Here is a 22,407-nt window from a genome sequence, read left to right as displayed (position 1 = left end):
TCAATATGAATTGTGGACTTTGCTATGACAAGAATATAAGAACTGGAATGGACACCGAAAGCTTCATAAAGAACTTCTAAAGTGTGAATTTATTTATCGGATATCTTTTTGTTTCTCCCCCCCACCCCCTCGCCTTTTTGTTTTTCCCCTCAGGCCCTGGATGGGTTCTTTTTCGTAGTGAACCCAGAAGGCAATGTTATGTTTGTTTCTGAGAATGTGACGCAGTACCTAAGGTACAACCAAGAAGAGCTGATGAACACAAGCATATATAGCATCCTGCATGTAGGGGACCACAATGAATTTGTCAAAATCCTGCTGCCAAAATCTTTAGGTATATATGTTTTCCTCTTACACGTTTATTTATTTAACTTGTTTCATAAATCAGCATTTCCATAACTTTAGTTAAAGCCCTTCCACTGCTTATGGTTTCATCATATTCTATTTATTTTTAATGCATTATATCAGCTGTATGAATGATTTATATTTTTCTGAAAAGCATTCTCCACTTTTCAGTCTTGCCTTATTTGTTAACTGATATTTTAAATGGATCTTTAGAGTGAATCACTAAAAGACAGCATTTAACTCTTTTAGCTGTCAGTCTTCTAGGCTGGTTATTCTAAAAGCGTCTAAAAAAGAGGGGGATATCTTATGCAAAATGAGAAAGCTCCTTTTGCTATTTTTTTTTACAGTGTTTTTTGTCTTACCAATATTTACCCTTCCCTTTCAGAAAACATTTTAGTTACAGCCATTTTTGCATTCATACTAATATTGGTTTTATCGTCATCATATTTTAGAAGTGGTGCAAAGAAAAAGAAAGTCAATACAGAACTCCTCATTTACTCACAGCAGTTTAAAAATTATTATGTAATTCACTTTAGCATTTTATGACTTTGTGTACAAACCCCTGAAGAATTGAAAATGTAACACTTTTAATGGCTAAGCCCCATAAATTACTGCCTTTATTGCATTTTATGGCTGAAGAGGGCAAGTGAAGAGTATTTTAAATATGACCCTTCTATTTCTTTATGTGGTGTTACATTAATTTGCTCTGACTGATGTCCACTACCTATATTTGTGCATGGCAGGATTTTGTTTCCTTTTTTACTTATCTTAAGCACTGTGTTAGGGTTTAGTTTTATCCACCCAGGTCGTTGTCATCCCTTCAGTCTTTTCCATTGCAGCTGGGACTCTGTTTTTCAATACGTTCCTGCTTGCATTACTTTTTGTTTTTATAAAATCCATATCAGTTTATTATCTTTCTATTTCTAATCTGGACACAGACTTTTTTATACACTGTTGTTGTCTCTTTTGCACTGATCAGTTTTTAATTCAATGGGCAGATCCTACATACTGCCTTTTTAATTCTAGGCCCATAAGTTATCTCTACCCAATAGGGTTTTCACTGTACTCTATCACCTTTACATAAACCAATATTTAGAGTTTTACTCTGCTTTTCTACTGCTGTCATTATAAGATGCTTAAAAAAGACACAGTGGCTGAACAAATTAGACATCAATGTTTTTTAAATATAGAATGTTACAAATTACCTTGTTACTTGCTGGTTTGGACTCTAATATTAAAAATGGATTGTTGCTATTAAATTAGCTTGATTTCTGACCAGTTTGCAAAGCACCTTGATTAATTTCCCATGGATAAGCTGTAGAAATGATTGCTATCAGGTTTATCTCACTGTGTGATCTTTGCTTTGTTCAGTGAATGGGGGATCTTGGTCTGGTGACACTCCTAGGCGTAATAGCCATACCTTTAATTGTCGGATGCTGGTAAAACCTCTTGCTGATTCTGAAGAAGGCCATGATAACCAGGAAGCACATCAGAAATATGAAACTATGCAGTGCTTTGCTGTTTCTCAACCAAATTCCTTCAAGGAGGACGGTGAAGGTAATTGCCACTTTCCATTTGTGTTATTACATTCTCTTTCCATGCTATCTCAAATAGTTACAGGATAGCAGTTCTGGTATGGTTGATAAAATGGCCTCTGAATTCTGAAAAAATAAAAAGGTGTAAGGTGCAAGTTTCCCCTTTTTCAGTTAACTGTAGAAGTTTGTTTCCGTGTTGGATTATGAGTATATTCACTAACATGTACCCAATTTGTTCTGTTATAATGGTTTGAGAGTAACACCATTTACATTAATGAGATTTTATACCCCTGTAATTGTAAGAAGAATATCAGAGACTGGGAGAAAAGTTTGAATTGGCAATCTTTTGAGTTCTCAGAATGCAAAGACAATTGTGATTCACCATTTCCTTTACCATTTTACTACTTCAGCAGGTAAATTTCCTTAGATTGTATTTCAAGCATTCAGATAAGTAAAAATGGTTTATTATGAAGCTGCTTCCTCAGGGACAGCAAGCATTTGGGTCATGTTTAAGAAATGTGTCTTAGAAGGTACAAAGCAGAGAGTGTTGAAGAAACTTGATCTCTGTGCATGTATCGTATTCCTTTTTATTATTTATCTTTCAAGAGGTTGAGCTACCACAAGTATATGCATAAACACATGCCAATAGCTGTGGGTCATGGTGGAGTCCTTGAATAATTTTTCTTCTTTGAAAGAAAACAAACACACTTCTCCTGTGATGTTATAGGAAACAGTGAAGATGTAAAACCACTGAGTTCTATGTATCCTTTTATTGGTATGAAATATTATTTTAGTCCAAAAAGAATTAAAGTGTACTAAAAATACTTCTGAATTATTTTTGGAAACAAAACCTTTCTTATCTATACAAATTACTAAAGTAACATTTTTGTTTAAGATTTGCAGTCTTGCTTGATTTGTGTTGCAAGAAGAGCTCCAATGAAGGAAAGACCACTTCTTCCTTCATCAGAGAGCTTTACTACTCGCCAGGATCTACAAGGTATTGTGAAATACTTTTTTTTTTTTTTATATATATATATATATATATACCTTTGTTGGGTTTTGTTTGTTTGCTTGTTTCCCCAAGGGGGAAATTCCTGTAACAACTGTTTTATCTAATCTCAGGCAAAATAACTTCACTGGACACAAGTAGCATGCGAGCAGCTATGAAACCTGGCTGGGAGGATTTGGTAAGAAGATGTATTCAGAGGTTCCATTCGCAGCATGAGGGAGAAATATCTTTTGCCAAGAGGCATCACCAGGAAGGTTAGGTTTCATATTTTTAGCACTTTCTATATTTAAATTGTTTGTCGTTTGTGTCTATTGGTTGTGTTCTCTTTGTTATGTCTACATGGAACACTTATAAACTACTGACAATCACTTTTTTAAGCTTATTTCCCTAATGCACTGATGGGTCTCTCTAGAGAGGTTTTACACCATTCTCCCTGTTTGTTTTAGCCTTCTTGTTATAACTGTGCTATACAGGAGGTTGCTTTAAATCTTGAAATTACTGCAGTTATTTTAGAAAGCAAGACCTTTGCATGTTGTCTCCCCATATGTTCATTACGCAGTATTCTTCAGAATCTCAGCTTACACATTAAGTTCATTGACCTGCATTCTATTTCTCTACAAAAAGAATGGACTTTTACAGTCACATTTCCTGTGAGAAACACTCTCTGTGAATTATCAAAGATGCAGCACTCATGCTATCAGGCACCCTACATTGTTGTACCGTATCTAGCAGATAAGTGTTATAGGATTCACCACAAGCACTTCTACTCAGTCAAGATTATGGAAGGTAAGCTGTAGGAAACTACTGCATTGTGAAAGGTTCCCCATGAGGTTTTTGTGGTAGTGACTGGGTGGGGATTTTTCTTTTCATTAACCCCTGTTACTGTTAATTCTAATAAAACAGGTCCAAATTACTAAAAACAAATAACCCCTTATAAACCACTGGAAAGTACTTTCAAAATCAATTGAGAATAACCAGAACATTTCCAGTGAAGGAGCATCAGTCTTTGGTTCATATTTGTAGAACAGGATTTATAGGTAGTTGTAACAGCCATTAAACAACTGACATGCTGTCTGCAATACTAAATTGTAGTTGGAGTCTCAAAGGATTCCACCAAATATACATACAAGCACACACACCCTTTTAATCATGCAGTTTTCATTCAATATTTTTTAATATGTTTTTAATATATCTTGCCTTCATGAAAACTTCATTTTGGGAATTTGCGGGCACAAAATTACTGTGGTATTTAATATAACAGCTTTTGGGGTATATACAGGAGGAGTGCTAAAAGCTCACAACCTTATGCTGTGATTTCAGACAGATGAAGGAGGGTAGTATGCAATTCGAGTTGCAGTAGGGATTTAGAGAAAGAGCAGTTTCAGGTAAGGATCATTCTGCACAGGTATGATTTAGGTGTTTCTGTTGTGGCATCCAGCCATGTGTTACTTCAGTCCTCTTCAAAGGATTCCTGACCAAATTAGCAGCTCTTACACTCAGTGCTGAGGTTTGAGTGCCTCTTCTCTCAGCTATGTGTGAAATGATAAAAATATACATGTTTGGGGGTTTTAACTGTATCATTTTGCAGGAGAGGCTTAGGATAGTCATATAAACTGTGAAGTTGGTTGAAATGAGGGGGCTCTTTTTGTGGAAGTGAAGAGAGTAAGTGATAAGAGGAGGAGGAAAACCCTGTGGAATTGCTTTGGATCCAGTACTAGAGATGAATAATGGCTGAAATGTTCCCATCCTGTAGTACAGAGAAGAAAAACAAGGCATATCATGGACAGTAGCATCTTTGCATTCAACAGAGAATTGCATTTTTTAAGTCGCTTAGGTTTTTATTATGGTTTGGGAATAGAAGCAAATTAAGTAGCAGTCTCCTACATGTAATTCGGTGATACAGTGGGAAAAAAATCGGCATTAGCTTGACAAACAAAAAACAATAACAAAAAAATCTTTTGAATTAACTCTCCTTATAAAGTGCAGAATATATGGCAAGTTTTTATTGGCCACAGTCAGAAAAATAGCATTTCCTCAAGAGGAATACGGAAACATTCTTGTTTGCTTAAAGAATTAGTTTGGAAAATGATTTAAGTAGAGATTTCACTTGTATCCTGTTGGCATTGAGTATTGGAATTTCCTGATGTGGTATACGCTAAAGTTAAGAGCTTTGGACCTTCTGGTGCCCAAAGGTTAAACTGAAACAATGACATACCTAACAGTGAAATTTCGCTTTGTATTGTTTCACAGTTGTAGGTTTTTGTTTTTCTTTACATTTTTACTCTGAAAACCCCCTCTGGTTGTTTAAATTGTGCTTCCTGTTTTCTCACTGCCTAAATAATACTTTAAAACCTTGCAGAACAATATATAACAGTGGGGGGACAGGGAAGGAAAGCAATCACAGCCAGTCCTGCAAGTCGAAAAATCTGGTAGCTCAGTAGTGAAGGCTGTTTAATAAAGCCATGCTTGGAAAACACTCTTTTCATTATCACAGGAAAAAATAACAAAAACAAACAAGAAAAGGCAACGAAATGAAGATCAGATGATAATATTAATTCAAAAACAAAACAAAACAGAAAATATGCATACCTAAAAAATAACAGTATTTGTAGTGTTTTATTTCTGTTTTTTCCCCTAAACAATTATATGGACATTCTGACATGAAGTATTTGCCTCCTGCCATAACTTTGGTCCTAATGTAATAGCCTTTGGACTTTTAAAATGTTCAGGCTTGTTTCACTGATGGCAAGGTTTCAACAGTAGAATCAATGTTTGAAGATTAGCTTTTTCCCAACATGATTTTCCATTTTAATGAAAGAAATGTTGCTGGGAGTTACAGGAGTTAAATAACTCAATTTGGTGAAGTCAGATTTATACTGAAAACTTAAGTGCTACAGAGTATGTGCAGTGAAATAAGCCCCAAACCTGACATGCAGTCACATCTAATACTGGAAGAAGGTAGCACAGACACAGTTTTAGTTTAGTTAATTTGTTTGAGCTGTACATTTTTGTATTTGTTCTTCAAAAAGTAGTCATTTATTATTCCAGCTGTTCTTACTTCTAATTGTTTCTGTGTAAGAGATTTATGTACTTTTTAAATTAAAGTATTATTGAGAGTAACTGTTATAAGATAATTTAAGCAAGCAATAGGGAGTAGAAAGTAGACACTAATGGAAAAAGATGATCTAGAAACTAAAGGCATTTATATTAATAATCTTGATGTAGGTGATACAGATGAAAAATGTATGAGCAACAAAAGGAGTTAGATGAAAAGTGATATGGACATCAAGGGCTTCTTGACCCACTCCTGAAATAATTTGTATTTCATAATATCTGCCCTATTATTGCTGTCACTCCTCATAAGTTTTCTTTTGATCACCCTACAATATATGAGTTCCTTTATTTTATATGCATCATCACCTCTATTTATTTCCAAAATTATTCTTCTGTTTTTCTGAAAAATTACGCTGTGGCTGCGGTATCAGTGCTGATGGATTTAGAACATCAGACACTGAGTGACTAAGCTATCTGTAATAGAGTTTCTCATTAATTCTGTTGTTTTCTTGCTTGCAGTGCTGAGGCAGGGACTAGCGTTCAGTCCCGTTTATCGGTTTTCCTTGTCTGATGGCACTATAGTTTCTGCCCAAACAAAGAGCAAGCTCATCCGTTCCCAGACTACTAGTGAACCTCAGCTTGTCATCTCCCTGCATATGCTTCACAGGTAATTCTCACCAGCTCTTTCTCCCCCCTGCAGAGTGTGGGTAGAACAAAAGTAAAAAGTTGCCAAAGCAAATGGATTGTTTTAGGCTGATGGACATTTCAGTCGACCTAAAACAGATAGCATGAAAACATATTTTTTTTTTTTTTTAATCAACGCTTACCACAGGAAAATACATATTTCAGTACTAGAGCAGGAAAATATTTCAGTATTACAAGCAGCAGGCTGGATTTTTACATCGAGATCTTCCATTAAACATACAAAATTTTCTTTAATCTCATGTTCTTAATTTCAGTATTTTAATTTCCTGTACTTTTCATAGTAGGCACGAGAAATTTTCTGGATGTAATTAAATCTCAAAAACTTTGGTGGATTAAATTCCTAATGTTCAGAATCAGTTAGATATTGGGCTTGGGTCTCTTTAATGAATATATTATGACTATTAAAATCACATTTTAGACAAACTGCATATTTTAACTCCTTGTCTCTCTTCATTCCTTCTCTTTTCTGGTACACGCATACAATTCTGTGAAATGGCACCACTATCAGTTAAAATAAATAAGAAAAAATAAAAACAAAAAGCACAGGCAATAATATCTTAAAGTCAAGGATAAGTAATCACAGACTTCAAAATTTCAATGTAGAATTAGGTTATTGCATGTACCAGTACACTTGTGTCAGATTGTATTTCAAATTTTATTTGCTGATTATAATTGCAATGCTGTTTTCCTATATACACACTATCAATTTTTTTTAAAGGAAGAAAACATTTCTAAACATAATTAAAACTGAAACCATTTTACAGAGGTTGTATATTTGGAAAACCAAAAGCTGCCTAAAATTTGTTTAGTCTGGATTAGTGAAAATATATTTCATGAAGTGTTAAATTTGAAGTTTAAAAATGCACTATTAAATTAAAACTTATACTTACAAATAAAATAGACTTGCTTGTGCTTTTTTTTTTTAAGTAGAGCTTTTTTTTTTTTTTTTTTTTTTTTTTTTTTAAGATACTGGTAGTATCTAAACTGTAGTAAGGTTTTAAAAATCCACCTCTCTATTTACTGTTAACGTTGTTCATCTTTGCTTTTACACCTAAGCTAACAAATACGGAGTAACAAGCTCCACTACTTTGTGTGCTTCAGTTCTTCCACTTGTCATGCTTTAGCAAAATGGGAAGCTTTATCTGCACTTATCTTGTGCAAGTAGGAATGTTTTTAATCTAATCAAAAATATATATTAGGAATGTTCCATTAGCATTTGTTTTTGGAAGTCCAGAGTTGATTTGATTTTTCTCAGAATCTATTTTTTTTCTTCCTAATCTACTTGACTATGGCTCTTTTATAGCTTTTAGCATTTGGGAATATGCCTTATTTTTCTGATTTAAGTTTTAGCACAGAAGTAAAAACTATATTGCATCCTTCTATAAACTGATTAAAATCTACTGAGGAAAAGAGAAGTGATCTCTAGCTGCTCTTGCAAGATTTTCTTCTGTGCATATGTCTCTTTGTTTCTGCTATCTTACAGCCTTCAACTCTAAGATCTGAGTTTCAGCTTGTGTATATATGGTGGTTTTCTTCTCTTTTTCTAACTGCCTGTGCAGGACTGGATTGCTAACAGATTATTCCCATTCTGGAGTAGTATCCAGTAGTTCTTTGGCTCAAATACTTCTTGGAGCATCATCAAAATACTCTGGCAGTATAGGAATGTGACTTTTTAAACTTTCTTTTGGCTATGAGCTTGGTGGACAAATAGCCCAATCCACTCTTGTGGTGGGGCTTGCTCATAAACTTTCAAAGCTCCATTGAACAGCTGTCTGCAGCTGTCTTGTAAAACACACATTTTTGGGGGTTTAAGATGTTTAAGATGAGATTTCTCTGTTATGAAAGTTAGCTCTTGCTGAATTGTAGAAGAAAGATATACATTAAAGGGAAAGAGTCTGAAATTATAACCTATTTGCATTTCTAATGGCTGTCATTTAGATGAGGTCTAATTTTTCCTCTATTCTACTGATTTGTTAATGAGCTACAGAAAAACCATACTGTTAATGCTCAGCCATGTTGGTAGTTGCATATCACTTTTGTCAAATTGTCAATTTGTTCTTAATCGTAGGTTTGTTGTGTTATTTTAAAGTGAGGTTTGGGGTTTTGCTTCTTTTTCTGTAATGTAATTGCAAGTTGGCCACTGTCATTTTAGCTAATGGGTTGTTTTTCTTCCCCTTGCCACATAGAGAGCAGAATGTCTGTGGAATGAATCAGGATTTGACTGGACAAGGAATGGGAAAGATATTGAACCCCATTAGCTCCAGCAGCCCTGCCCATCAGGCCATGTGCAGTGGGAACCCAGGTCAGGATATGACCATCAGTAGCAATATAAATTTTGCCATAAATGGCCCAAAGGAACAAATGGGCATGCCAGCAGGCAGGTTTGGTGGTTCAGGGGGAATGAACCATGTGTCAAGCATACAAGCATCCACTCCTCAGGGTAGTAACTATGCACTAAAAATGAATAGCCCCTCACAAAGCAGCCCTGGCATGAACCCAGGGCAGCCAAACTCAATGCTTTCCCCAAGGCATCGTGTGAGCCCTGGAGTGGCAGGCAGTCCTCGAATCCCACCTAGTCAGTTCTCCCCTGCAGGAAGCTTGCATTCGCCTGTGGGAGTTTGCAGCAGCACAGGAAATAGCCATAACTACACCAACAGTTCCCTGAATGCGCTTCAGGCCCTCAGTGAGGGCCATGGAGTTTCTCTAGGATCATCGTTGGCTTCACCTGACCTAAAAATGGGAAATTTACAAAATTCCCCTGTGAATATGAATCCTCCCCAGCTAAGCAAGATGGGAAGCCTGGACTCTAAAGACTGCTTTGGACTCTATGGGGAGCAATCAGAAGGTACAACTGGACAAGCAGAGAGCAGCTGCCATTCAGGAGAACAGAAAGATACCAGTGAGAGCAGCATGCCACCGGTTGTCAGTGGCGAGAGACCTGATGGACAGAATAAGCTGCATGACGGGAAAAGCCAGACAAAGCTCTTACAGTTGCTGACCACCAAATCGGATCAGATGGAGCCTTCGCCCTTGTCCAGTACCATGGGAGATGTCAGCAAGGACTCCACGGGAGGGTTGCCTGGGTCTGGTTCGGCACATGGAACCTCGCTCAAGGAGAAGCATAAAATTTTGCACAGACTATTGCAGGACAGTAGTTCTCCTGTAGATTTGGCCAAGCTCACAGCAGAGGCCACAGGAAAAGAACTGAACCAGGAGTCCAGTAGCACAGCTCCTGGTTCAGAGGTGACTGTTAAACAGGAGCCAGCGAGTCCTAAGAAGAATAATAATGCACTACTTCGCTACTTGCTAGATAAAGATGATACTAAAGATATTGGTTTACCAGACATACCCCCAAAACTGGAGAGGTTGGACAGTAAGACGGACCCTTCAGGTAGCACAAAGTTAATAGCTATGAGGACGGAAAAAGAAGAGATAAGCTTTGAGCCTAATGAACAGGTAAGCAAATCTTTGCATTGTGTGTAAATCAGGTGTTCATGGTCTGTGTTCCTTCTATCTTAATTTTTTCCAGACTTCCTTTGGCAGTACTTTCTTGACATTCAAGGCTGTTGATAAGCAAACTGCTACCTGTCTTTTGAAATCTGATCTTCATTCCATTTTCCAATTTATGTTAATAAGTTGTGGTCATCACTCTGTCTAAAAGAGCAGACCAGTTGTGTGATTGACAGACCATGCCTGGGAGGAGATGGATGACACAGGGACTGAAAACTGGGCAACTTTTCCTAGCTGGTAGTCATACGAAGAGAAAATACTGGCAGTTGTTGGTTGATGCTAAATTATTGACAGCTTTTCCCACAGGCTGTTGTTGAACAGCTAGATGCACTCGTGGCCAAGCCCAGAGTAATAAGTGCACATCTCCCATGCAAAGCAGGGAGCTGTTTGAAAGAACTGATACCACCTATTACTGGTCCTTGTGCTATACTTGACCTGCAAATTAAAATCAAGGCAAATAGGCTTCCCTTATTTCTATGCCAATTTTTTGTGGTGATGGTGTGTTTTGTTTACTTAAAAAGTTTTATATTCAACCCCAGCCACTGTGGATGGTTAGTTTTTCAGTGCCAGGATCATGTCTCTCAGTATATTTTATTTTGCTTCCAGAATTTCTTAGGGTTCTGTGCAAGATTTCTTGCTGCAGTGCCACCCAACATACTAATAAACTGTATGTCATTAGGGCCTGTTCTAAAATGTGTCATCTCATAGGCTGTGCAGACGTCACTTTCAAAAAGCACCATGTTCATGTCACCAGGAATGCTCCCATTTCAGAGTTTTACAGGGAAAAGTGATGCTGCAGAAGCAATTTGCCACTTCAGTATTGCTGTTTCATTTATAAAATGGGTAATTACAATACTAATTTTAGTATAAGACATTTTCTGGGGAGTTTATAACTAGCTAGAATTAATGTTCCTTAGCTTTGTCCTACACTATCAACTCCCAGCTGGTCATTAATCCCTAGGCAGTGCCCTGTACATGAAACCTTCGTTCTTAAATCATGATCAGATCACACACTGTGCAAACATTTCATGACTCTCATTTGTGGACACATCCTTCACTTTTAAAATATTACATATTTTTAATGTGCAGAATAGGCTTGGGCTTGGATATTTTTTGTGAATATACTGTGTTTATATTGTTTGTGTATATATTTATATACATTATAAATATAAATATATTATATTTTTAATATTTTCTATATTGCATCTTGAGGCTGAGGAGGGGTAGACAAAACTTTCTTAGCCCTACAGCATAGCATTGGATTTTCTGGGGTGTTTTTGTTTGCTTGTTTGGTTGGTTTTGTTTGTTTTTATTTTTCCCTTGCAGCAGTCTCTAACCATTGGGCAGTTCTTTCAACAATGGTCATAATCACAAAACATAAAGGCCAAACGTGCTACTGCAGTGTGGACGAAGCATTGTTAAAATTTTAGTTATCCAAGCATTCTCTAAGGTTGCTTTAATTCTTCTGTTCTTATAGAATTTAACAACTATTGCCATTATGTAGGTACAATTGTGGTTTTTAAATTCTTCCTATGTTTTAGGGGGAAACTGAGTCAAATTACAGTAATTTCTGCAGGGATTAATCCTCAAGCCTAGATATTACTATAGTTCTGAATACAGCTAGTATTTTGTTGCTACCTGCAGAGGGAGGGCACAGGTTTTCAGTGAGAATTTATACTTTGCTAGGCTAGAAAAACATCAAGAAATTCACAGCTAAACTGGCTAGAATAAGCTTTTGAGACAGTCCTGAGTGTCTGATACTGCACAAGAATGTAGAATTTAGTAGTCACCAAAAAAATTACTTCTATGTAAGTAATTGAGAAGATCAAAATCGTGGCCTTCAGAAGGTTTACGCTCCAAAACCAACAATTTTTATAGAATTACAATCTTCTCTTTCATAATCTCTGTAGAATAGACAAAAAATAGCTTAGCTGTGAACCCATTCATAAGGGGCAGGTTTTATCCCCTCTGGAAAGTAGCTATCTACAGTTTAGTTTAAGCTAGTCCTACAAGCTTCTCTTATGGCTGGTGAAAAAGTACATAAATACTTGGTGGGGCATTATGTTTTCCTGATAGGCGTTTAAAACAGTGAAGGTAAGCTGCTGTCTAGTGATGTCTTTATTGACTACTGGTAGCCTAGACAGCTTGTTTAAATGAGCTGCCTTACTTTTCTGTGACCAAAGACAGGCAGATTGTGTTTCACCCTAAATGTAAATAGGTAGCTATAAAGACTAACTTTACAGAAAGAGGCTTCAGTTTCTTCAAGTATTGCTGACCTCAAACATTTGAAAAACGGGTCCCCAACATTATGAACTTTTAAAAATGAATAGTCTGTTCATTTTTTATTTTTAGACTTCATGTTTCTGAGGTTGAGGGAGGGATTTGAGGAGGCTAGAGTATGGACTGTAGATACATTGCCTTTTCTTAAAGTCTGAAGACCAAGGTTTTCTCCCAAGAGAGAAGGGACTGGAGGTGCAGGAAGGGCCAGGAGCTGATAAGGAAAACACGAAGGAGCAGGAGCCATGATGGAGTGATGAGGGCTGGAGAGCTGGGGCTTCCCCAGTGTTGAAGCAAGGCGAAGCCAGTTCCACAGCTGCCTTGTAAGGCTGCTGGATAATGACAGAGGGGCTTTTGTTGTTCCTGTAGGTTTTAAATAGAGTTTTAAAACCTACTTAAAATGCTGTGAAACCTGGAGCTGAATAAACAAGAGAAATCCAACATGGAGTAGGAGAGGAAATGGTGGGGAATATAAAATAATGTAAGCATTTATCTAGCTGAAGGCCAGGCCTTTAAACAAATAACCACTTTACTCCAATTATAAAATCACTGAAAATATTTAGCATCAAAACCTCTTCAGCTTTGGAAGACGGTCTCCCACAGGAAGTGCTCATTGCCTAAATTTAGATCAAAGCTGGAACTATTTAGTACAAGACTAGAACACAGATTCTTGTGCTAAATTCTTCCATCCTCCTGTGTCCTTTTCCCTGCCCCCCTTCTTCCTCCCATATGTAAAAATTAGCTGTGTGCTTGTGTTACCTATTTTGCAGGTTTATTTAAGACTTCTTCTCCCTGAGGAATGTTGTATTTTTAAGTAATTAGTCACTTGAATGTTCAGTTTCTCTGGAAACTGCTGTGGAACGGCACTGGGATGGCCTCTGCAAGGGCCGTTCGGGGGCAGAAGAGCCATTACGTTTTCTCCTTTTACTTTTGGTGTGACTTTCTGAACAGGAAATGCTTTGAAGTGCACCACCGACCTAAAAATAGCAGCCTTCTAGGTAGCGTGTTTAAACATACACTTCTGCAGAGACCAGCAACTGACAGGAAGCCTTTCTCAAATGGCAGAGAATATTTCCAGTGCCTCTGCACCTTTTTCCCTTCCTCGGCATGGTGATGGTTATCGAGCTCTATCAGGCTGATTGTTATTCCAGTTCAGGCTGCTGTGGAGGAGAGAGGACGAGAGAGAGACCTGCCGGGGAGGCACTGGCAGGAGCAGGACTGCTGCTATCTTTGCCCCTTACCTTAGCAGTGACAATAACTGGATCTCTTTCATCTACTCCATCACAGACTTAGGAAACACTTGAGAAACCTGGTTTATCTGAGGCTGCTGTTCTTTGTCAGATCTGTTGGGACTGGCTAACAGCTCAGAGGGTAGGAGAGTGAAAGCACTGGGGAGCATCACAGAAATATCATGTACTGGACAGTGTCGTGTGTTGCCTTACAAAAGAAACATTCTGTTTTGCTGTATGTTTTGTGCTGCAAAACTCATTTGTAAAATTGTGCATTTACATTCATATTTCAGATAAAGAAACCAAGATGTAGAAACTTGACATGACTTACTCTCCGAGAAAGCACTTGGCATAGCATGAAATTAAATCCTTATCTCAAAATGTATTTGCTGCTCATTTAGCCAGCAGACAATATAGACAACCTGTTTGTCTGACAGGAACTTTGTAACACTTCTGCCTCCACTGGTGCTATTCCAGAAATCTTCATAAGCACGTACCTTTTTCTCCCCAGATTCAGAAATGGTTCTGGTGTTCCTCGCACTTCTTGTCTACACTGCAGCCCTCTTGTTTTATATGGAAACTAGTATCTTCCCGATACTGAAATATTTTCTTTACACACATCCTTATCATCCAAAAAGCTGTTTCTTAATGTCCAGAATCCATTGGATTAATGATGGACATGTGTTTCTTCTTGAAATTATATCAAAACCCTAGAATGGGGCTTTCATTTTCTGAATAGCTTCTAATTAGAGATCTAGAAAACAGTTTCCATAAGTTAGATTATAAGTAGTAGATTATCCTTATAATAAAACAGGATATCTAGCCAAATGTGTGTTTACTGCAGTCGGGGACTATATTGATTTCACTTCTGACTTAGATTTCCCTCTTTTTAATCCTTTAATTTGTGGCCAGTTTGGAGCAGAGATTAGGTTTTTGTTTATCTTTTTATTTTGTTTATCTTTCATGGCCAAATGTTTTGCCCGTGCTGAGGAGGTAGCTAATGAGCTAATTTGAAACTATATTTGCCTTATATAATCCCCAGTTTGTGTCCCCACCAAAAGTCATCCTGTTGTAAGGAAAAAGTTCAAGGTGCCTCTGTCATGTGTGGTTGTAAGGGAAGTGTATATGTGTGTGAAGTTTGGAATAAGGCCTCAGTGCAAGTCGTGGGCATTGCCCATGGTGGAAAAGAGTTCTCCAGAGGGTGCAGGGTTTAGGACACATCCAGGCCTAAATCCACGGGAAGATCCCCCCAGTGGAATCTAGGCATGGCAACGTTTGGAAGCCAAACTTCATGCTTAGGTGTAACTGTACGTCAGTAGTGCTGAAAGAATTTTATTAATATTTGATTCCACCTCCTCTCTATGATGGTGATCTTCAAAAGTCGGTAATTTTTCAAATAGAAAAATATTTCCAAGCAGAACTTGTCTAATGTATTCTACGACTTAGTTTCTCAGTTCTACTGAGATTGTAATAATTGTGTGGCTTAGAGTTAGTTAGCACAAGAACTTTTTTGTGCTCCTTTGCACTTTATCAGAAATATATATATATATATTAATTCACGACAAATAATAGTTTTAGAGGGAGTTTAGGGTGTGCCTTTTATTTACATAAAGTTCAATTTAGGCCATTAGCAAAATAAATACAGTATATAAATAAAAGAAAAATCCCATCAAACTAACCAAGTACAGATTTTAACACTAGTTTCTGCAGATATGGTGCCATCTGAGGGTGGGTCTGGAAAGTCTTAGGCTAACATCATAGCTAAAACTAACTTGGAGCTTTTGCAACTGTTGAGAACCCTCATCTCATCAAAAAAATAAGAAATAATACTCTATATTGATTGCGTTAAAGTTAAAATTAAAAAAAAAAAGTTGTCTTTTTATTGTTAAAATTGTTAAAATACATCTGTTTTATTTGGCCTTTCTTTGGCACTTCCAGAGAGGAATTAAAAGCATCTTGGGGATTGCAGTTTTCTGACACATTTGGATCAATATGTTCTTCTCTGTTTGTTTGGTTTTTATTTTTTTAATGTCTGATGTTTAAAGAAATAAAAGCAGTAGCCAGAATATTAAAAAAAAAAAAAAAAAAAAAAAAAGACACAAAGTCCCGCACATAACAAAAGGAAAAAAACCCTGCAATGTATAAAAACTTCCCTCGCTGTTTTCTAAAATATGTTTAATGAAGGCCATATGTCTTAATTCCCCCAAAGAGTATTGAATCATGCTTTTATAATTCATGATACTCTACATCAGTCTCCTCTACTGGCTCTTGCAGGCTTCTTTTACCAGCTCTCCCAGTGCTCAAAATGCAGCTTCTGTAAACATCTCTCAACTGTCTCTTGGAGTGCCTTTTTGAATCTGCTTATCACCTGTCTGCTTAATGATTTAGGCTTCTTCTAATGACATTCAATTTCTCCTGGCTCGACCTTTTCTGTTGGTGTGCTGTGTCAACCAAACTGCTTGTGCAAGCCTGGAAGGTAGCAAGGCATCAGAGGGATTTGTCAAGAGCAGGCAATGTCAGACCCATTTATTTTCCATCTGCAACAGGGTAACAGGCTTTTTGGCTGAAGCAGTATATGCTGTGTGTCTTGATTTTAGCAAAGCTTTTTGGCACTGTTACACGTGGTGTTCTCGTAAGCAGATCAGAGATGCATGGTCAAGATGAAACTACTGTGAGTGGGTAGGAAGCTGCCTGGAAATCCTTACACACAAAGTAGTTATTTAAGGATTCATTGTCATAATGGAGGTACTGCAGAAGTTTGTGCAGCGTCTGGAGATATTCAGTATTTTTGTTAACCTAAATGACCTGATGCAAGAATACCTGATGCACTTAGTAAGGCTGCAGGTGATACTCGCATGTCTGCAAATACTTTGGAGGACAACTTTATTTTGAGGAATTCAACTTGATTTGCAACTAGGAGATATGTTGGAAAATTATTAGGAGAATATTCAGGATGAACAAATGCGATAATGATAAATGAGAATCAGTAATGTCATGTGATGAAAAAAAATCACAGGCTTTTCTGCAACATTCCATCAAATGTGTAAACTTTCTGCTTTACTCAGCAGTTGCAAGGCTTCCTCTGGAAGTATTGTTCTGGACACTGCACTGCAACAAGAGTGTGGACGAACTGAAGGCAGGCTACAGGAGCATCGCGAATGATAAGAGGTCTTGAAAATACGCTATACGATGAAGAAAATTTGAAAAGCTGAAATTACTTAATTTTAGCCTGAAACCCCAAAACACAAGTACAAAGCAGCTTTCAAATACAGAAAAGATTAGAAGAAGAAAGGGGAACACAATTTGTTCTCCAGATTCCAAATACGACAGGAAGGAAGGGACTAAATTCCAGTGGGGGATGTTTTGTGTTGACACTGAGGGAAAAAAAAAAAAAACTTGAACAGTAGGGATGGCAGAGTGCTGAAAGAAATTCCCTTGGGAAGCTGTGGATTTTCTGTCACTGCCTGTCTTTAGCAAGAGGTTATATCAACTTCTGTTGGAAATGGCAGACACTGGTTTTCTGCCTTGAGGCTTTACATTTCTTCCAGTCCTCTTGGTTCTGTGATTTCCTACCACTTTGCCACTAACACCAGCCTCCAAATCACCCACGTGCTGTTTTTTAACAGAGTAAACTCTTCCCTCTCTGCACTATATAGCTTGATCTATAGGTGTACGAGGTCATGTGGAAGGAGTAAAGTGTAATACCATGTTTATTTGCAGCAAATCATCCCAAAAAGGTATGTAGAGATGTAACCTAGGGACATCTTAGCTATGTCTGCAGATTAGCAGTGGCAGCAGCAGTTTAATACAGCACTAGCACACTGTGTCTTAACTAGACTGAGTGCCTTGGTAGATAGTTTGAAGGTATTTCATCTCAGGTATTTCTATATTGCCTGGTGACTGCAATGCAAGCATGCTGTGAATAAGCGATCATGTTCATGATGTGGTGGTGGGACAAAAAAGAACAGGAAGAATGGTATCACAGTGTGTGCATGTTTGTATTGTTGTTTCTGTGGTACCCATCTGTTGAGTCTGTCTGCTCGCTCACTGCTTCTCTTCTATGTTTGTAGTTTGTTTTTTTTTTTTAAAGGTACTGATTTGAGGTTGATTTTTGTTATAAATACTGTCAAAAAATGTTTCCTTTAAAACTTAGTGGTAACTGAGGCAGTACTGCTTATTTGTATCTATTACACAAAAAAGTTGGTAATGCCTTGCCTATTTAGTTTTAGAATTGGAGAGTATACGCTTGTAATAATTTCCAACTCTGAGTGAGCAAAAGATTTTAATTCTCAGTGTTTATAGACAAATAAGGCAAAAACATTACCGGTGAAAATCAACATTTTTAAGAAATATATGCGGGTCAATATTTGTGTTAGTATAGGATGAATTTAATCTTTTTACCATCTTCATTTCATGTTAAATTTCTGTTGAGGGGTACATAACTAGATTTCTCTTTTTTCTTGCTGTAGACAGGTTACTTTCACAGATTTGAAAAGTTGTGATCAAAATAAGTTCTTAAATCTACTAACTAGTTGACAGTTGTTAATTTACACAGCATCATTGAAACGTGCATTTCTTGCCAGTTAACTTCTATACAGTTCTTCATTGTTATGGTTTTTAATGTAACAAAGAAAATACATGAGGGGAATTGTCTTAGCCATGAAGTAACTTTTTCATCATATGCTTTTAATCAAGTCATAAAGAGACTAGAAATACGACTGTGCTGAAAGAAATATTTGCTTTACCTACATAAATCCCCATCTTCATCACTGTGGGATTTCTTTCACTGCCAAATTACATGTACCGCCTGCACTGATCATGACAAGAAGCCTCCTGGTTCCCTTTGGCGTGAGGTACGTATCATGTGGCTCTTTGTATGTACCCATGCCAAGGTCTTGAAGGGGTGCCAGTAATGCCTGCAATGCCAGGGCTCTCCAAGAGCAAGCTAGATGAGCCCAGGGAAGGCTGCACTGTCCCTTTTTGACAACTTTGTGAGCTTTGCACTGGGCTTCTTGGAGGGAACATCTGAAGCCAGTGCAGGTGCAACAGGGCATGAGCAGGACACCGACAGCAGGCAAGCAGCAACGTGTGCCATGTTTTCTTTGCTTGCAGCCAGGCAGTGAGCTGGATAACTTGGAGGAGATTCTGGATGACCTACAGAACAGCCAGTTACCGCAGCTTTTCCCAGATAGCCGCCCAGGCGCGCCAGCAGGCTCGGTCGACAAGCAAGCCATCATCAATGACCTCATGCAGCTCACCAGTGACGGCAGCCCCGGAGCGGCTGTGGCCACCCAGAAACCAGCAATGAGGATTTCACAGAGCAGTGAGTCCGGCTTGCGCGCGTGTAGGAAAAGCTTGTGAAGTCCCAAAGCGGGGGCTGTGGTGTCTGTTCCTCCCCTGTCAAGGCAGGCGAGGAACCAAGGCAGTTTCTCAGCCTTTCCTTAGTCTTGTGTGATGACCTAGCGCCATCTGCGGTCGTCTCATTTTGAAACACGTTTGGAGATTACATCTAATTCACACGGTGCGCTGCAAATTGGTGCCCTTTTGAGGAGATATAAGGAAAGATTTCAAAATAAATTAAATGTTTCTGTCAGAACGGATTTCCCCTTCCACAGTTATGGGATGCTGCTATTGCAGTGTTCTTGGCATCATGAGCATTTGCATTTTCTGTTGACGTAGATTGCTCTTTTTCAGCAGATCTTTCAGTAAAAGGGATAAGTGAGGCTTTCCAAAGGATGAAAGAAAATATTCTTCTAAAACCACAGGATAAATAGAAAGAAATATGATTAAGATGAATGCATAAATCTAATTTGAAATTGTGGCTTTTAATTGAGTCACTTCCAGCTGACCGTGTTCCTTAACTTTATCAATTAACTTGAAAACAGGGATTGAAATGTTAGTATGCCACCATAAAATAGTGGCAAGCAAGCAAAGTAAGAGTGTTATCAGCTATGAATGTTGAAGAAAATAGCATACAAGGTCACTGCTTCATTGTTTTTTCCCCTGTAGGCTAGGATAGCAGCATCTGTTCACTTCCTTAAATGTGTAGTGCTGGTGTGATTTTTTTTGTTGGCTTTTTGTTTTTAATAAAAGTGTTTAGAGCACATTTTTAATAAGAATTTATTATATGAAAGTATTTTTGATTATATGATACAGTATATGATTATATAATATCGTATATGATTATATGAAAATATTTTTTCTTTAAAGAATAACACCGGTTCACTTGAAACGAACTCAAATTATTTCTTAGAAATGTTTAAGTAGATATTAATGTTTAAATTTACATTAAAGCCATTTCACAACCTTAAATTATTATTCGTTGAAACTGAATGCAAGTATGGGAGTACTAACAGCAGCAGCACATAAGTCATCTGAAATCTTTAGTATATTCTTTCTGAAGCAAGGTCTGTTGGTTCTTTTTGGCTTTCCAGAGTTAAGCCTTTCCTTTAGCTGATAAGTGTTCAATGCCAGGTTAGTTGGGACTTGGAGCAACCTTGTCCAGTGAAAGAGGTGCCCCTGTCCATGGCAGAGGGATTGGAACCAGGTGATCTTTAGAGGTCATTTCCAACCAAAGTCGTTCTGTGATATTCCTTTCTCTTATCCACATCCTTTTTAAATGGGATGTAAACTGCTCATTTCCTAAAGTTTCTTCGAGGAAAATGTTAACATCTTCATTGCTAGACAATGAATTTTTGATGACTCAGTCTGTCATTTATTTATTTATATTTCTCTATATGTATTTAGGTATTGTGTAGTAAGATTTATGACCAATGATGGTCTTTTTTCATGTTGTATCAGGCTTTATTACCACAATGTAAAAGAACTGTTTTGCCATCTTACTTTTGTCAGAGGGTTTGCTGGGCTAAATCTTTAAATTTTGATGAGTCATTTAGATGATGCATAGTACCAAAACATTTAATGTGCAGTACTGTCAAACAGGATATTGGTTTTAATTGTAAATTAATGTAATTGTGTAAACACAGTATTATTGACTCTATATCTGTGTATAACATAGCACAAAGGAACTTTTTCACATCTTTGGCTTTAAATGTGCTTTCAAAGCTACTGACAATACAGTAACAGTATGACAATAAATGAGAACATCTTGGTGGGTAGCAGCAGTTTTAAAAAGGAGGCATCTTGTTTCCCTTGTAAATTAAAATCCTTAAATTTTTCCCCTAGCTTCCATAGTCTTGTGTCTGTGCCTAATTCCCCTAGGAATTTTCTGCCTTGTCTTCAGTAGAAGAGCGTACACAAAACAGGTGCATAGAAATAATGAGTGGCTTTTTGTATGCTCACAGAAAAGCGATGTAGAATGAATGTCAAATCATATACAATTTCATTCTTTTTTTTTTTTTCTTCTCAAAGAAATAACTACCTTTCATTTTGTAAAGGTTTTACATTAAAATACTTTAAATGCTTCAACCCATTAATTTTTATTTTTTTTAATTGTTGAAAGCTGTTAGGTTTGCTAGATTTTTAGATTTTGATGCCTGGGGGACAGAGACCTTCCTTCAGTCCTATCCTGACCAACAGTAGAGCACAGTCATGTCTCATCATCCGTGTTGTTATTTTGTGCTGCACTTCCAGCTTTCCTTTTTGTAGTGTCCATGATTGCTTTCAAAGCTGTCCCTATAACAATAAGTTACTCATCTATGTGATTTTTCAAACTACAGGGGAAAACTGTTCTGAAATTATCAATAGTGATAAACTTTGGATAAATCCAAACTTTAGTGTGCCCCTAAACTTGGGAAAGTCATTTTTGTCTCCTAAGTAAGTTTTGCTTGCTTGTCTAAACAGACAGTGAAGACAAAATTTTGATCTCATGGTTAGGAGTTAGGTGTATGTGATGTAATTTATTCCTTCTACATACATACAAGCAAATTCACCTAACAGAAAATTTATATATGTAGAGAGAATTCCTATAATCTGGTTTCACAGAATAAGAAAAAAAAAAAAAAAAAAGAGACCTTTGTAAAAAGATGTTTCCATACTTATAAACAAGATAGATAAACCTTGTCTAAGTTCTCAAATTCAGAAGTATCACTACTGCTTTGATCTAAAATAAGAAAGAAATTCTTTGAATCCTTTCTAATGTGGTGAACTTAAAAATGCAGAAGTCATCTTGCTGTTCAATCAGAAACTCTCCTAGTGGAAGCTATCATAAATTATTGCAAATAACAATTTTACAAAAATGTGTATATATGTATTTTTTTATATAAATGGAAATGGAGTCATATAGGCACATGGTCAGTGTTTAGCTGACATTTGAGAACTGCTTGTGAATGTAGGAGACAGTTTCATGCATTTGAACATTTTCCAAAGACCAGCTGAAACAGATGTTTGCCAATCAAGTTCTGAAGTTCATTTTTCTAAGACAATCTTCAGTTTTCTTTACAGAAACTGATTTTAAGAACACAGAACATCTCAACGGAAGAAAATAGTTATATAAAGATGACAGTAATCATCAAGCACAGTTCTGTTTACCAGAACATTATGGTGTTATAGATCTAAATCTGGACCATTTATTCTTTGTTGCTGAATCATGAAAGTATTTATTTTCATTAATAACAAAAATATATTTTAAAAAAATAGGAATGAGATGTAGAAACAGTGCTACAAGATCCAATATAGTCTCAATCTGTGTTTAATTTTGGTAACTTCTTCAAGGACACAGCTTATGCTAGATAACTTTCAAGACTGAGATAATTCCTTACAATCTGCCTCAGGATGACATCTGTAC

General features: G+C 37.1%; 1 protein-coding gene across 1 annotated transcript in view; it reads left to right on the top strand.

Moving 5' to 3' along the window:
* The window catches only part of NCOA2 (nuclear receptor coactivator 2), a 197,257-nt gene that overhangs the window by 144,171 nt on the left and 30,679 nt on the right, over positions 1 to 22,407 (top strand). Inside the window, exons 7-13 of the mRNA XM_084282656.1 lie at positions 154 to 331; positions 1,714 to 1,899; positions 2,773 to 2,874; positions 3,000 to 3,140; positions 6,460 to 6,607; positions 8,832 to 10,101; positions 18,774 to 18,984. Coding sequence (XP_084138782.1) covers positions 154 to 331; positions 1,714 to 1,899; positions 2,773 to 2,874; positions 3,000 to 3,140; positions 6,460 to 6,607; positions 8,832 to 10,101; positions 18,774 to 18,984 — 2,236 coding nt within the window. The remainder of the gene's footprint in view (positions 1 to 153; positions 332 to 1,713; positions 1,900 to 2,772; positions 2,875 to 2,999; positions 3,141 to 6,459; positions 6,608 to 8,831; positions 10,102 to 18,773; positions 18,985 to 22,407) is intronic.

Source organism: Netta rufina (genome assembly GCF_964035555.1).
Source record: "Netta rufina genome assembly, chromosome: 2".
NCBI classification, from domain to species: domain Eukaryota; kingdom Metazoa; phylum Chordata; class Aves; order Anseriformes; family Anatidae; genus Netta; species Netta rufina.
The sequence above is the reverse complement of the archived record's forward strand: the minus strand, read 5'-3'. Positions and strand labels throughout refer to the sequence as shown.